The sequence below is a fragment of the Natator depressus genome, chromosome 25 (genome assembly GCF_965152275.1).
Source record: "Natator depressus isolate rNatDep1 chromosome 25, rNatDep2.hap1, whole genome shotgun sequence".
NCBI classification, from domain to species: domain Eukaryota; kingdom Metazoa; phylum Chordata; order Testudines; family Cheloniidae; genus Natator; species Natator depressus.
This window is the reverse complement of record NC_134258.1, coordinates 1,383,737-1,399,641: the sequence shown is the minus strand read 5'-3', so window position 1 is coordinate 1,399,641 and position 15,905 is coordinate 1,383,737. Positions and strand designations below refer to the sequence as shown.

The 15,905-nt window shown below is 44.8% G+C and overlaps 1 protein-coding gene across 6 annotated transcripts in view; it reads right to left on the bottom strand.

The window, feature by feature from the left end:
- The window catches only part of RANBP3 (RAN binding protein 3), a 183,288-nt gene that overhangs the window by 37,992 nt on the left and 129,391 nt on the right, over positions 1-15,905 (bottom strand). For all 6 annotated transcript variants that reach the window (XM_074939879.1, XM_074939881.1, XM_074939880.1 and 3 more), the window contains 5 exons: positions 11,119-11,238; positions 6,130-6,233; positions 2,715-2,793; positions 1,298-1,400; positions 223-347 (listed from right to left, as the gene is read on the bottom strand). In XM_074939879.1, coding sequence (XP_074795980.1) covers positions 223-347; positions 1,298-1,400; positions 2,715-2,793; positions 6,130-6,233; positions 11,119-11,238 — 531 coding nt within the window. The remainder of the gene's footprint in view (positions 1-222; positions 348-1,297; positions 1,401-2,714; positions 2,794-6,129; positions 6,234-11,118; positions 11,239-15,905) is intronic.

The window sequence follows — 15,905 nt, the reverse complement described above, 5'->3', positions numbered from 1 at the left end:
AAACTGTGTCCTGTTTAAGATAAGAGCAGTAACAATTTCAACAAAAAGACCTGTCTCAGTTATATAACATAGGAAAGCATATAGGATGGTGCCATGAAGCTGAGTTGCAAGAACTTGAATGGGAAATTAATAGTGGCAAGCAATCGTTATAGAATGAATACAGCTGGATGATCATATGAATCCCAACAAGACTGAAGGTCAATTGTGTGACCAGTTTCTTACCTGTAGCACATTGCTCTCTGCTTCTTCCCCAGTGATCACCTCCACCTTCTCCAGCAAACACTTCTTTGCTGTTGCTTTAGTATAGGCTGCTGCAGACTCTGCCAGTGATTCTGAAATATTATTAGCTGAACAACATTTGACAAGTTTATTTTGGGAAGTAGTCACATAGATCCATGTCACACAGATGGACGCCCATGTGCATCTACAGAGAGCCTGCCATTTACTTGAATAAGCTACCAGTTAATATGCTTTTCCTCTGGAGCATAACTGTCTTGTGCAACTGTCATCCTGACAGGTTCTCAGTGCCCAGCCAATTGTGCTTGTATCAGGATCTAGAAATGGATATGAAGTCTGAAGAAAGTTTTGTCTGTCTTTTCAGGTATGGTTCCTCTTCTTTTCTTAAAACCATAATCAAGAGGGGGAAAAAATTCCCAAACACAGATACTGGTAACGCTGAAAATTTGTTCCATAAATTATCTGAGTCTCTCTAAGAAGAGGATTTTGCAAAATCTGTGCAAAACAGATACTTATGCTCACCTCTACAGTGTAACATTAATGTCTGCATTGCTACAGGTAACACAGACATACCTGCATTTGAAAATGCAGCCCTTTATTTTATAGTCTCTGACTATAAACACTACTTACTCAGGTTCAGTTTACATTACATCCAGCAACCATTAAACAGAATAAAAATAATCCCTTGCCACCAACCTTCTGTAATAAAACAGGGCTGACTATATGCCCTCCGAATTTCTGCCACTTTCACACTGCTGGAGATACTCCTGATCCACATGCAGTGAACAATAGTACCCCTGACAGTGCTAGAGCAGCCTGGATGGGCTGTTAACACACAACACCCCACTCCTCCCCAGACCTTGAGGGGACCAAGGAACCTCCCCCTCCACTTTTTAATAAAACGTTGGCTGGAAGGGACAATAAAGGCATGGGGAGGTTTTATATTTTCATATGGTAATAAAACCCCAACTGCAAGCACTTAACAAGGATTAGGCATAAAACAAGCAGTAACAGAACACTGTTTCTAAGAATTAGTTCTAAAAAATATTCCACTATTTACCTTTCTCTGGAGTAGCTTCCTGTGAAGAAGATTCAGAGCCAGATTCTGTAGCAGCATTTTCCTTGCTACTTTCTGTACCAGCTTCATTTGATTTTGGTGGGCTCTGTAGGGAAAAGAGGCAGAATAGATGAACTTTTGGATTTGCAAAAACAAGAACACTAATGTGATTCTTGAGGCAGTCCTCCACCTTTAGTAATTTTATAAAGGTACCAGTATCTGGTACTCCCTGGAGTACATAGTTCCTTAGTACAAATTGTAGCATTACTCCCGACTACTCTGACCTACCTGATGATGCGGAAAGGAGGGGTGCTAGCATGGCAGGATGGTGGTGTAAAGCACTGAAAAAGAAATAATGGACCCCTTGCTATCAATGCAGGCCACACTAGCACCAGCAGCTGGTAATTCTGTGGTGCAAGGGTGGAAGCTGAGGGTGCTGAATCATGCAATGTGTCTTTGGCATCAAGATAGCTGGCTTCTCCACCAGACAGATTGATGCTACATGGACTGGACCTGGAATCCCTTGCAAGGGAGACTTATGTGACTCATCTTCTCCCTCCTCAGCTCTGAGTGGGAGTGCTGGTGCCAGATGTTTCTTTGGAGCAGAAACAGCCCTGGGAGAGGGAAGCAAGCTCTGCTGTAGCCAAAATGCTCTATCTTGGGAACTGTGAGTGGCGCACAGAGGGGGCCAAGGTCCTTGCACTGTTATTGGTGGCAAGGGACAAAGGTGCAGAGTCCCAGCTCACCAGAGCGCTGAGGGATCTGGGCACCTTAGCTGAAGATCACTCTCATCACAAACTGGGTTCCTGGTAATTTGAATCCAAAGTCACCTTCATGGACTGCTCTAAGAAGCACAGATTCATGTGGCAGCCGCGGCTTGTTGGATCCTGCTGGAAAAGGACATCCCATCGGTCACAGCTATGGCCTTCTGAGAGATCAGGCACCTTGCGTGGCCATCAGTAACTGACATAAGACTGCTCTAGGGGTTTAAAACCCAAAGCCCCTGCCTCATTAACAAGTTGGAAAACAGCCAGCCTTGGTGCCAACTATTCAGTCAAATGCAAGACTGAGAAAAAACTGCCAAGGTGGCAGACAGCTATCCTGAACTATTAACTACGAAAAAGTTCACTAAATTAGACTGACAGTAGTCATTCGCAAGGGAGAAGGTTTCAGGGGAGAAGATTGCTATAGCAAGTGGGACAAACAGTGCTGTGTTCTGGTTCACTGCAATGGGTGGTAGGAAGGAATCAAGTGGCAGTCGGGGGGGACATACTCATCTGAATGTCCTTGGGTGGGAGCCACAAAGACACTCAAGGCTCATGTGCAGCCCCAAGAGACACTGCTGACCAGACATGCATGAGGCATTCATATCACATGGATAATACTCAAAGAAATATTACATTTAACAACTAACACTCACCAAGACTCTCTCACTCATATTCTGTCCAAATACAAATTTGTTGCTGGAAGCATCTGCATTGTTTGTTGAGTTCTCTAAACTGGAGAGAAATGTTTTCATTAATATAGTGCAAACAGATGTTTCCATAATCACTAAAATTGCAAGAACAAGGGAGGAATTCTCACTGGTTTGAACTTGAGTTTTCTGTTAAATAAAACTATGAAACAAGTGTGTGTTTGATTAATTAGGATGCAACACTGAGCAACACAGCAATAACTGGTTATGGGACTTAATGTCCCCAAACACTTTCTCCTAGAATAAAGAAGTATTTTATCATAATTGGAGATTTTTTCTGAGTACTAGCCTCCAAATATCTATGTTTAAATTACACACTGAGAAATCTGACCATCACCTAGTGTATCCTAAGAGTCTATCCAATATCAAAAGATCTAGCAAGATGCTTAGGGCCATACTAAATTCACGGTCCATTTTGGTCAATTTTGTGGTCACAGGATTTTTAAAATAGTAAATTTCATGATTTCAAATATTTAAATCTGAAATTTCACAGTGTTATAATTGGAGTCCTGACCCAAAAAGGATCTGTGGGGGGTTGCAAGGTTATTGTAGGGGGGGGTTACGGTACTGCTACCCTTACAGCGCTTGGCAGCCACCTTGGCAGTTTTTTCTCAGTCTTGCATTTGACTGAATAGTTGGCACCAAGGCTGGCTGTTTTCCAACTTTTTAATGAGGCAGGGGCTTTGGGTTTTAAACCCCTAGAGCAGCGCTGCCTTCAGAGCTGGGTAGCTGGAGAGTGGCAGCTGCTGGCCTGGAGTCCAGCTCTGAAGGCAGAGCCGCTGTCTGCAACAGCAAAGTAGTAAGAATGGTATGGTATCATATTGCACTTCTGCCTACAAAGCTGGGCCCTCAGTCAGCAGGCACCACTCTCTGTCCGCCCAGCTCTGAAGGCAGCAGTGCAGAAGAAAGGGTGGCATGGTAGGGTATGGTCACTCTTACTTCTGTGCTGCTGCTGGCGGAATGCTGCCTTGAGAGCTGGGTGCTCGGCCAACAGCTGCCGCTCTCCGGCTGTCCAGCTCTGAAGGCAGTGCAGAAGTAAGGGTGGCAATACCACAACCCCCCTAAAATATCCTTGTGACCCCCCTTGTAACTCCCTTTTGGGTCAGGACTCCCAATTTGAGAAATGCTGTTCTCCCCTGTGAAATCTTAACAGTATATGGTAAAACCACACAAAAGACCAGATTTCACGGGCAGAGACTGCATTTCATATTGGTGACGCATTTTTCATGGCCGTGAATTTGGTAGGGCCCTAAAGATGCTGTAGTCAGGCACCTCCTACAGTCAAGAGCACTAGTTCCAGCTGACTGACCTGAGCCAGAATTGAAGGGCTGCAGGTGAAGTCTGGCAAGCAGCATCTCATACGTGCATGCCAACAAATGGCCTAATGACCCATGGCAAGTCTGCACTAGTGTAGCCTGGTTTTATTTTATCTTGGGTAACATAGATTGCAATGACAGGAATCTTTATTCTTGCATGAGAGGGCGCAAGGCGCATGTGCAGCAGCAATGAACGCTGATATTCAAAAGAATCTAATCTCATGTGCATGAAAAATGTGTGCTACAACAGTGGGATCCATACTGACACATACTAGAAGAACTGTAAATACACAACATACATGCAGAGCTTTTTGCAGATAAAATGTTCACCATGAGACACAAGCTGTTCTCTGTTAAATGCAGATTGATATAACATACACACACAATAAGGTCAGGCTTGACAAAGCCCTGGCTGGGATGATTTAATTGGGGATCGGTCCTGCTTTGAGCAGGGGGTTGGACTAGATGACCTCCTGAGGTCCCTTCCAACCCTGATATTCTATGATTCTATGAATAAAGCCTTTGAAGAAAAATCAGTCATGCAACCATCACTGTGTGTCCAAAGTCTGAAATACTAAGTCTGTTGCTCTGACCACAGTCAGGGCTCAAATCAGGGAGAAGGAGTTGAATTCTCAAGCTCCACACCCACACACAAGCTCAGTTGTGCCAACTTGAGACATCACTCTCAGCAGATTGTGTAGATGCCCAATCTAGATCAAAGGTGTTTAATAGGGCCCTCAGTGGGTTCAGATACATACACATTAAGGCCAAGGCAGGTCCTTATACCAGTCATGTGACAGCATCAGAATCTAATTATGTTTCTTCATGGCTGCCACAGAGTTTTCATGGTTGCAAAGAAAAACTTGAAAACATCACAGTTGCAGCGACGTTTTCTTCAGTCTGCAGACAATCTCCATCAGAGGAACCAGCAGCAGCCAGGAAGCAGCTGGGACCCATATCCACCACCAGAGTAGGGTGACCCCTGCTACTTTGGTCAGGAATACGGGAATCATCTGCTCTGCTCCTTCCCTTCGGGCCTTTTGCTCCACAGGTAGAATTGGAGGGTGTGGAAAGTGGTGGTATTGTCAACCACCATCCACTGGTGGCACCAAATTGAGAGGTCACACATTTGCAGATTGTGCTGATCTTAAATATAAGATCATCCCTCTCCTTTCTTGCCTGTTTTGATCAGCAGTGAAATAATGAGCAATGACGACTTTTAAATTATCACTGAGCATCTGAATCAACATCCCATTAAAAGGAATGTGGCATTTCACACATTTCAGAGTTATTTACAGATTTTAAAGACAGAAGGGAGCATATGATCATCTAGTCTGACCTCCGGAATAACACAGGCCACAGATTTCACCCTGTGGTTCCTGCATCAAACCCGTAACTTCTAGCTGAGCTAGAGTAGCTCTTGAAGAAAGACATTCAATACTGAAGACTTCGAGTGATGGAGAATCCGCAACATCCCTAAGTAAGTTGTTCCAGTGATCGGTTATTGAGAAAAATTTGCACTTTATTTCTCACCTGAATTCCTTCTTTCTAATTCCTTCCTCATTTAGAAAAACTACCAGTTAACTTGGGTTTCTTATCAACCAGCTTCATAGGTCTTGCGTCATGCATTCTTTTAGAGTTAATGGTTAAACTCAAGGGATGAAAGTGGTCTGGTCGTTAGCTGTCATAGGATAATCAGATCCATGCAGCCTGAACAGCTTTCTGAGTACATGCGATCCCTTCAGTGGAAGAGAATCTTGGCAATACTTGGTGCCAGGTTCATTTCAAGCTCTCCGCAAATTCAGGCAGGCTGTATTTGTCATACTCTGCACCTCCTGAAGCGATCCTTTGCAACCATAAGAACTAATAATATACTGTATTTTTTAAAAAACAAAAAAATAGGAATCTGAAGAACAAGGTAGCAGCCTCAAGAAAGTGCAAACAGTTCAAACAGAACCCTGCCTCTGGTAGACAGCAACACTACTATTAACGCTCTACATATACTACGGTAAAGTAAGTTGCTCTGAATTTATTTGCCGTCTTACTTGGAACTGATGTACTGCAGAAAGTAGTTTGTTGCCGATGGAGTTTCCGAGCTTGGAAGCCCAGCATTCTGTACATCAGCTGTTTCATCACTTTCATTTCCCAACTACAAAAGAGATAGACATTTATACACAATTAACAATACCAAAACCAAGATCATCAGAACTATTGTCTCACAAAATATGTACCTTCGCTCATATACACTTAACAGTAAGACCAAAGTGTATTTCCCATTACAGCAGATTTCTCCTTGTTGCAAGCTGCATTCCTATAGGAGTGTCAGTGTACTGAATTCATATATAGCTAAATTAAGAACCAGGGACACCTTCAAGCAGCATTGCAATTGATTTTAAAACTGTATTGGTTTATACCCAAAAACTTCTCCTCCTTCATTATTAAATCTATCACAATTATGTACTTTTTGAGCTGTGTTGCTCCCACTGCAGTTCTGGCCAATCTCCCTCCTGTCAGGTTGTGTAGGAGCCACATACTCCCACTGGCCACACTCTCCCCCATATGCTTGCATAAACCCCCTCTCTTTAGGTTGTCAATACCTCTTGTTAATCTAATTCAATTAGTCTTTATTTAGGTATAAGCCTGCTTTGCCCCAGGTCCTCTCTTCTTGCCCCTGCAACACCCTTGGAACCTGTACTGCATGGATTTGGCTTAAGCACATGGTTACCATTTTGTTGACCTAATGTCCACAGTTTGCACAAATGTAGGATTTGCAAATACACTCTAGGTGGCTGCTTTAGAAAATAATGCCTTATATATGTATTCAAACAAAAGGAACTCATGATAGTTTGAAAGTTGAAATAGGAAGCTAATATGAAATGAAATTAATACTACATTTATATGCTTAATACTGTTCTGCTTATCCAGGAGATAGAATAAATGGTTACCTACCTAGGAATCTTTTCGTAACTGTTGTTCTTTGAGATGTGTTGCTTATGTTGATTCCAAGTAGGTGTGCGCGTGCATAGTGGCCAGAAGTTTTCCCTTAGCGGTATCCGTCAGTTGGCTCTGGAGACCCCTGGAGTCACGCCTTCATGGCGCAATATAAAGGATCCTGCCTCTTCAGTGCTTTCTTGCCAGCTGACTCCAACAGAAGGGTAGGTGGGTGGGTTTTGGAATGGACACGAGCAATACATCTCGAAGAACAGTTACGAAAAGGTAGGTAACCATTTTTTCTTCGAGTGCTTGCTTGTGTCGACTCCAAGTAGTTCATTGTGTCGCAGATTGTAGCACCACTCTATCAAATGCGGCATCGTCCCTGGCTTACTGTGTAATCCAATAGTGTGCAGCAAAGGTGTGGATTGAAGAACATGTTGCAGCTCTACAGATGTCCTGGATCGGGACCTGCGCCAGAAAGCTGCCGAGGATGCCTGCACCCTTGTGGAGTGTGCTGTCAGTGTGGGGGCAGGTATCTTTGCCAATTTGTTGCACGCTCAGATACAGGACATGATCCATGATGACATTCCCTTCATTCCATTCTGTCTGCTATTGCCAAGAAAAGCTGAGTTGTCTTTCAAAAACGGTTTTATCCTTTCAATATAAAAAGCCAATGCCCATCTGACATCGAGGGAATGGAGCTTTTGCTCTCAGCTGCTGGTGTGCAGCTTTGGGTAGAAGACTGGAATAAAAATGTCCTGGTTTGAGTGGAATTAAGAGACTACCTTCGGAAGGAAGGCTGGGTGAGGTCGAAGTTGGACCTTGTCCTTATAGAAGATAATGTATTGAAGATTGGATGTCAGGGCCTTAAGTTCAGATGCCCTCCTGGCTGAAGTTATAGCCACCAGGAACGCTACTTTCCAGGAAAGGTAAAGTAGTGAACATGTTGGTAGGGGCTCAAATGGGGTCCCATTAGTCTAGACAGCACCAGGTTCAGATCTCATGCAGGGATTGGTTGTTGCACTTGAGGGTATAACCTATCTAGTCCTTTAAGAAAATGGCTGACAATAGGGTTAACGAAGACTGATTGGCCAGCAGCGCCTGGGTGGAACGCTGAAATCGCAGCCAGGTGAAATTTATTGACGACACTGACAGACCTTGCTGCTTGAGGTGTAACAGATAGTCCAAGATGACGGATATTGATGACTGTACAGGTGGAGTGCCCCTTTGCATTGACCAATCTGAGAATCTTTTCCGCTTAGCTATGTACGTGGCCCTAGTGGATGGTTTCCTGCTACCAAGGACGACTTCTCTAACAGATCCTGAGCAAGCCAACTCCAAAAGGGTTTAGCCATGGAGCTTCCATGCCGTGAGATGGAGACACTTGAGATTAGGATGCTGAAGATGGCTGTGGTCCTGAGTGATCAAGTCTGGGACTAGGGGCAGGCTGATTGGGGTCTCCACCGACACGTCTAGGAGTGTGGTACAACAGTGCTGATGGGGTCAGGCTGGCACTGTCAATATCAAAGACAACCCTTCCCTTCTGACCTTCAGGACAACTTTGTGAACGAGTGGGATGGGTGGAAATGCATAGAACAGATGGTCCTTCCAGGGAAGGAGGAATTGTCTGCAATCGAGCCTAAGCTGTGATTCAGGAAGGAGCAAAACTGCAGACACTCCTTGTTATGTCTTGTTGCGAACAAGTCTGTACGGGGAATTCCCCACCATTGGAAGGTGCTGTTCAGGATGTCTGGGGGAATGGACCACTCATGGTTGTGGAAAGACCTGCGAAGACGGTCCGCCAACTTGTTCTGGGATCCCAGAAGGCAAGATGCCTCTAGGTGTATCAAGTGCGTTATGCAGAAGTCTCACAGCTTGAGGGCTTCCTGGCATAGGGGAGAGGAGCATGCTCTACCCTGTGTGTTTATATAAGATATCATTGTTGTATTGTCCATCATGACCGATACATATTTTCCTTCCAGATGGGCTTGGAAGGTCTGGCAGCCCAGGTATACTGCTCTTAGCTCTCTGACGTTGATGTGACGCGAGAGCTCCGCTTGGGACCAGAGGCCTTGAGTCCAGAGCCTCCCTAGATGCGCTCCCCACCCCATCACTGATGCATCTGTAAATAGAGACAGCAAGGGCACAGGTCTGGAGAAGGGCACTCCTGTGCAGACCGTCTGAGGACTGAGCAACCACAGGAGAGTCTCAATGGCCAGTGGGGGAAGTGCAACTACCTTGTCCCAGCAGTTTCAGCTTGGGCGATACACTGATACCAGCCAAGACTGGAGAGGCCTGAGCCGCAGCCTTGCATGCTGTACTACATATGTACAGGCAGCCATGTGCCCCAGAAGCTTCAGGCAGTTCTGTGCCATGGTGGTGGGGTATCGTCTGGGGTCCTCTATGATGGAGCATAAAGCCTGGAAACAAGACTCTAGTAGGAATGCTCTGGCTTGTCTTGAATCTAGAACTGCCCCTATGAATTCCGAGTGGGAGCGAAGGTTGCCTTTTTGCATTTACCAGCAGGCCTAACCTGTCAAAAGTTGATTTTATTAGGTTTGCGTGTGCCTCTACCTGAGCCCTGCTGCGGCTCTTGATCAACCAGTTGTCGAGGTATGGAAACTCCTGGACCCCGTGGCTCCCCAGGAAAGCTGCGACGACTGCCATGTACTTGGTGAACATGCGAGGGGCCACTGACAGGCCAAAGGGGAGAACTGGTGTGGCGGCATAGCTGGCTTGCCCCCGGATGGTACTGGGGAGTGGTGCTGGGGCAAAGGAGACCGGTGCAGTACCATAGCTGGCTTCCCTCAGGATGGTTCCAGGAGTCTTTGTGGTGCCGGCGCTTTCGGGCCCAGTGCACACTGTCGCCTGGTGGGAGATGGCGATGCCATGAAGGCTATTAGTTCCCTAGCTGCCTCAAAAGTTTCAGGCCTAGAGAGCAGCTCGAGTGTCTCTCCACAGCTCTCCCGAGGAGGGGAGTCCATTGGCACCAGACTTGACTGATCTCTCACTGGGGTCGGAGACACTGGTGCCGTGCTGGATAGTGCAGAGCTTGAGTGGCTTGGTGCAGATCCCACTCCGCTCAAGTCCTTTTGCGGCACTGGCCTCGACGTGGATGAGCGCCCCCTGTCAGTTTTCTTCTGCTTCTTGCGCAGCACCGGTGACTGGGAGCAGTGCCGTGAGCAGAGCCTCTATGTACCGGAGAGCCCTGCCGGTGTTGAGAATCTGTAGACATAGTCCTTTTTTGGTGTAAAGGTCTCCCTCGTCAATGCCAGTGCAACTTTGCACCATTGCAGACGTGCTGGGTGCCAGTTCAGCTGAACTTGGCTCTGAGTGGGGACAAAGGGCTGTCTCCATCAGGAGGAACTTCAGCCTCTGATCCCTCTCCTTTTGAGCTCTGGAACGAAATCCCCTGCAGATCTTGCAGCGCTCCTATTGATGGGATCCTTCCAGACACTTAAAACAAGAAGTGTGAGGGTCGCTCTTGGGCAAGGCTTATTGGAAGCTGTGCACAGTTTAAACCCTGGAGACTGAGGCATGTCCAGTCCTAGGACAGGAAAGAAGTACACTAAAGTACTACACTAAACTAAATATATATACCCAGGTTGACTAACAAACTATATAAAGGGAGAAAATGGTAAGACCACTATGGCAGCACTTGCAGATGCAAGAGAGATACACTCCAGTCAACCGCCACAGATGGTAAGAAGGAACTGAAGAGGCCGGGGGTCGGCAAGACCCTATATGCACCACCAGGAAGGCACGATTCCAGGGGGCTCCAGAGCCAACCAATGTATACCGCTAGGGGAAAATCTTCTGGTGACTGTGCACATAGCATGCACACACCTATTTGGAATCAACATGAGCAAGCACTCCAAGAACAACAAACTAGAATTACAAGAAGTTTTCAAATACACACCCCATCACACACACACAAAGACAACAAACTCTGGGCATTTTAAGCCCAAGCCATCACTTTGTTCCCAGGACTCAGAAGCCAGCTTTTTATACTGGATGTTTTCACTTTAAAGTTTTCACCTGGAGTAGCTACTTTCATTTAAATTCAATCACAATCTTTGTTTTTCTGATTAAATATATACCTTAACTCTGTCTCTTAAGTTTTGCCCAAATACAAATGCTTGCTGTGCATTGTGCTCTGATTTCTCGCCATTTTCATCCTCTGAAGTATTGTTAGACTCATTTTTCTGACATTCTCTCACCTAAAGGGGAAAAAAAAAAGGAGAAAAATTAAGCCTAGAGAAATTAGATCAGTTTGTTGAATAACATTTTTTGTTAAAAACTATACTTTTTCCTTTCCAATAATTTTCATTAATGCTATGCACTAGGAACAAGAGGTGTTCCAAAGAGGACGGAGCTAGGCTGTTCTCAGTGGTGGCAGATGACAGAACAAGGACCAATGGTCTCAAGTTGCAGTGCGGGATGTCTAGGTTGGATATTAGGAAAAACTATTTCACTAGGAGGGTGGTGAAGCACTGGAATGGGTTACCTAGGGAGGTGGTGGAAACTCCATCCTTTGAGGTTTTTAAGGCCCGGCTTGACAAAGCCCTGGCTGGGATGATTTAGTTGGAGTTGGTCCCGCTTTGAGCAGGGGGTTGGACTAGATGGCCTCCTGAGGTCTCTTTGAACCCTAATCTTCTATGATTCTATGAACATGTCAATGTTACTATAAAATTTGTCTATGGATAATGATAGGAAAAACCCACAATAAATCAGCAATTAATGTAAGAACATTAGAACGGCCATACTGGGTCAGACCAACGGTCCATCTAAGCCCAGTATCCTGTCTTCCAACAGAGGCTGGTGCCAGATGCTTCAGAGGGACAAAACAAAACAAAACAAACAAACAAAAAAAAACAGAAAAAGTTTTTTTCTCCTGCTGATAATAGCTCATCTTAATTCATTAGCCTCTTACAGTTTGTATGGCAACTTCCACCTTCTCTGTATATCTATATCTATTTATCTATATGTTCCATTCTATGCATCCGATGAAGTGGGCTGTAGCCCACAAAAGCTTATGCTCTAATAAATTTGTTAGTCTCTAAGGTGCCACAAGTACTCCTGTTCTTTTTGCGGATACAGACTAACACGGCTGCTACTCTGAAAACAGGGCAGTGTATCAAATGATCCATCCCCTGTGATCCAGTCCCAGCTTCTGGCAGTCAGATGTTTAGGGACACCCAGAGCATGGGGCTACATCCCTGACCATCTTGGCTAATAGCCACTGATGGATCTATCCTCCATGAACAATGGGACCCCAATACAAATATTGACTGGACCAGATAGAATAGTTCATCTAGAGAACCACTGATAAGGGGATAACGAAGAGCAAATACTTCACAGAATGGAGACAACTAGACACCTATTAGACCTATATGCATTACAGTTTCTTTATAACTGCAATGTTCCAAATACATTCACAAAGATCATTTCTAAAGAGAATAATTGCAAGGTTCCGCTTACTTGCAGGCTGTTTTTTTTCTTTAGACGATATCAACAAGTGGCCAAAACGTAGGGGATAGGGGGAATTATGATGCCTGTTAACACACACACACACACACACACACACACACACACACACACACACTCTGCAAGCTCCCGGTCTTAAGGCTGCTTAAAAGTTCCCATTATAAGCCCTTGCTTTCAGTTGTGTATACATTTATCAAACTTTAAGCCATCGGGCTGAAATTTTCCATGTCTGCTCTCTGCCCTGGACATATTTTTTGCAAAGCTTCAGTGAAAATGATTAAGTCACTTCCACTGTCTAGGTGACTCAGCTCAGAAACTTCCTCCTCCCTGGGGAGTCAATGAAAGGAGCATTTGGCTGGTTTCAGTGGCTCATTTCCTGCCCCACTTCTCTCAGCCTTTGCCACTACACTACTTTCCAGGCTGCTAGCTAGCTATCCTGGACTTCTAGTTCCCTCTGCTTCCTGGCTGCAGGCCAGATTTTCAGCTTTATGTTGTTGACCCCCTGCTGTCTGGCTCCATGAAACAGTGCAGGAAACAGGCACTGGAATACAACTAGCTCCCCCTTTGGGGAAAGCTGGACAGCAATGAGTAGCTGCAGGGCAGCGAGAAAATGAAAGTTTAGTGAAGTCCATGGCAAAATACTATAGCATCTTGGGAAAATGCCAAATTCTACAACTATGGAAATGGAATCCACAGGGTCCTGACTGAGATGAATGGGGCAGTTCACATCTTTCAGAGCTATTGTTTCCAGCAGACTCACTGCATCTGTTAACCTTGAAAACATGAACAGAGGACATTTCCACAGCCATGTGAGGTAGAAGCATGGATTTTTTTTTAAATGGAAGTTCAGATTCTGGAGCACAATTCTGTGGCAAGCAGGAGTGCAAGTTGGGTGGTACCTGCCAGTACACAGTACTGGCAAGAGCTTTTTAGCAGATATGGGGTACCGGAAAGACTTGGGGCTAGGTGTCCCCCCTCGCCCCCCCGGATGGGGTGGGGCTGTGCTCTGCTCCTTAAAGGAGCAGAAAGCAGCTAGGGAAGGCATTCATTCTTTAAATGGCTTTAACAGCACAATACATATGCTAACAAACTTAAATAAAGGCTTTATTTAAAGTTTGTTATCACATGTATTGTGCTGTTACATTGGTCAGGAGTCCTCAACAGGGGAGAGGTGGGCGGGGCGGAAGGTGTTTAAACAGTATTTTTTATTCTGTTTCTCCCCATTGGTCTGAATTATCCATACTGCATCACATCAAATCCAAATCATTAGAGAAATGCCTCTGCTTGCACTGACCAGAAGATGTTTGGATTCTGATGTCAGCCCAGTTTTGCAGTCTGATGGGAATCAGGTGTTGTCCCCAGTGTATCGAGAATTCTTCTTTGCAGACAAACTAGTCTAACATGCATTTTGCTAACTGGAACTGGAGCAGCAAAACAAAGAAAACAAATGCCTCCTTTTCCAGCTTTGTGGGTGAGAAAACTATAAGTGAAGATTAGAATGTCAGACACTGATGGCCTTAAACCAGCTGCCTCAGGAATCTGCCAGGAACTTCGCTGAAAATATGTTCCTTGTCTTATCAATGAAGCTAAGACGTATCACACATCTGCCCACCTTTATTTGAATGAAGCTCCTTCTGATCTGACACCTCAGGCATTGTCAGTTTCATCCAGAACAATTTACGAACTTGGAACCTAATCATGTAAACCCTTAGTCATTTGATCAATCCCATTGAAGACAATGGGACTACTTGCATGACTATGGACCACTTTTGTGGACTGGTAGGAGTTTCAGGAGTCTGTTCTGTTCCTAGAAAGGAAGTTGAATCCCCCATTCAAATGCAATGTTTGGGTACAATACCATAAAGCAGTTTAGGATACAGTTCTACTTAAAATTTTTCTTTTAATATGTCATACATATGCTGAAATGGCTTCTCACCCAACTCCCATATTCCATATAAACCGACTGAATACTACATATGTGGGGGGAAAGTGAGTAGTTAAGCATGTTGATGTTTATATTACAAAGCAGGATGTTGGAGGGGACAGGGAGAGCGTGGGGGCAGGGGAGGAGTCACATGGAGGGTCACGTGCCCCCCCCTTGTGTCCCTCCCATGAGTGCAGTACTGGCAAGAAATTATTTCTACTTGCACCACTGGTGGCAAGGGGTGAATTTCACAGCCACAAAACACACTGCCACAGAGGATGACACAATCTAATTACATTTTACATACTATTTGTTCTACAGACCCCCTCAATTAAGGATACAGGATGGACACTGAATGAGGCACAAAATGGCAAGAAGAAATAGGATACTCTCTTATATTTAAAGTACTGAACTGAGACACAGGAGAGCTGGTTCTATTCCTGGCTTTACTACAGATTTTGTACATGATGTTGGATAAGATTATCAATGTATATGCACGGAGGGCCAAATTAAGGTTGCACTGACAACCTTTATTCTGGCATTTTTAACATCTGAGTGCTTATCTTTGCAATCTTAAAGTTCTGGTAACATGTTTCTCAGGGAGTCATGGGTAAAATATTTTGTTCAGGTACAGAATCAGGCTGGAGGTAGAGGCAAGACAGATGGAATATTGGGAATGCCCTACCTTAAAAAGGAAAAGCTGGTTGTGGACTTAGCTAATGGATTTTTATGGACAAATAATGGGAATTCAGTAAATGTACCTATTTATGTTATAAATCTCATAGATAGCTGTACAGCAGTTAAGGCCCCGGAAGGAGGGCAGGTAAACGACTGGGATCCATGGGTGGAAAGGTTCCCTGGGGTATAGGCCAAAAATAAATTGGAATGCAGGAAAATTGGTGCAGAAGTCTTGATATGAGGACCTGATCCCTCCCCACAATGCCAATATAAATATCCCCAAGAGGCGGAGGAATAAAAGTAACCATAGAAAGTTTGTTTGAAGGCGGCGATATTGGACAAATGGCCAGTACTGACAATGCCCGTTTGGCCTGTACTTGAGGGGTATGGGATGACTTGAACAAGGACAGTGGATTTTAGAGCATTGAATGCAGTAACTTCAGCCTCTGCTCTAGTGGTGGCTAAATACCAAGAACTAGTTGCCACAGTAGCAGCCACAGCATAGTGGTTTTCAGTGATAGATTTAACAAACGCTTTCTTTCCCATTCCCTTACATCCAGAGTCTTGGTACAAATTTGGTTTCACCTATAGGGGACAGTAATTCTGTTTCACAAGAATGCCCCAGGATTTCATAACAAACCTGCACTTTGTCACACCCATGTGGTCAAAATGTGGGAAAAATTGGCACCTGGAGACGAAAAGAAGGTAGCGTCCTATGTTGATGATATGTGTGCGCATGGAATTGACCGAGGGTAGGTCAATAGACTCACTGAAAATGTGGTAAGGATTATCCAAGAA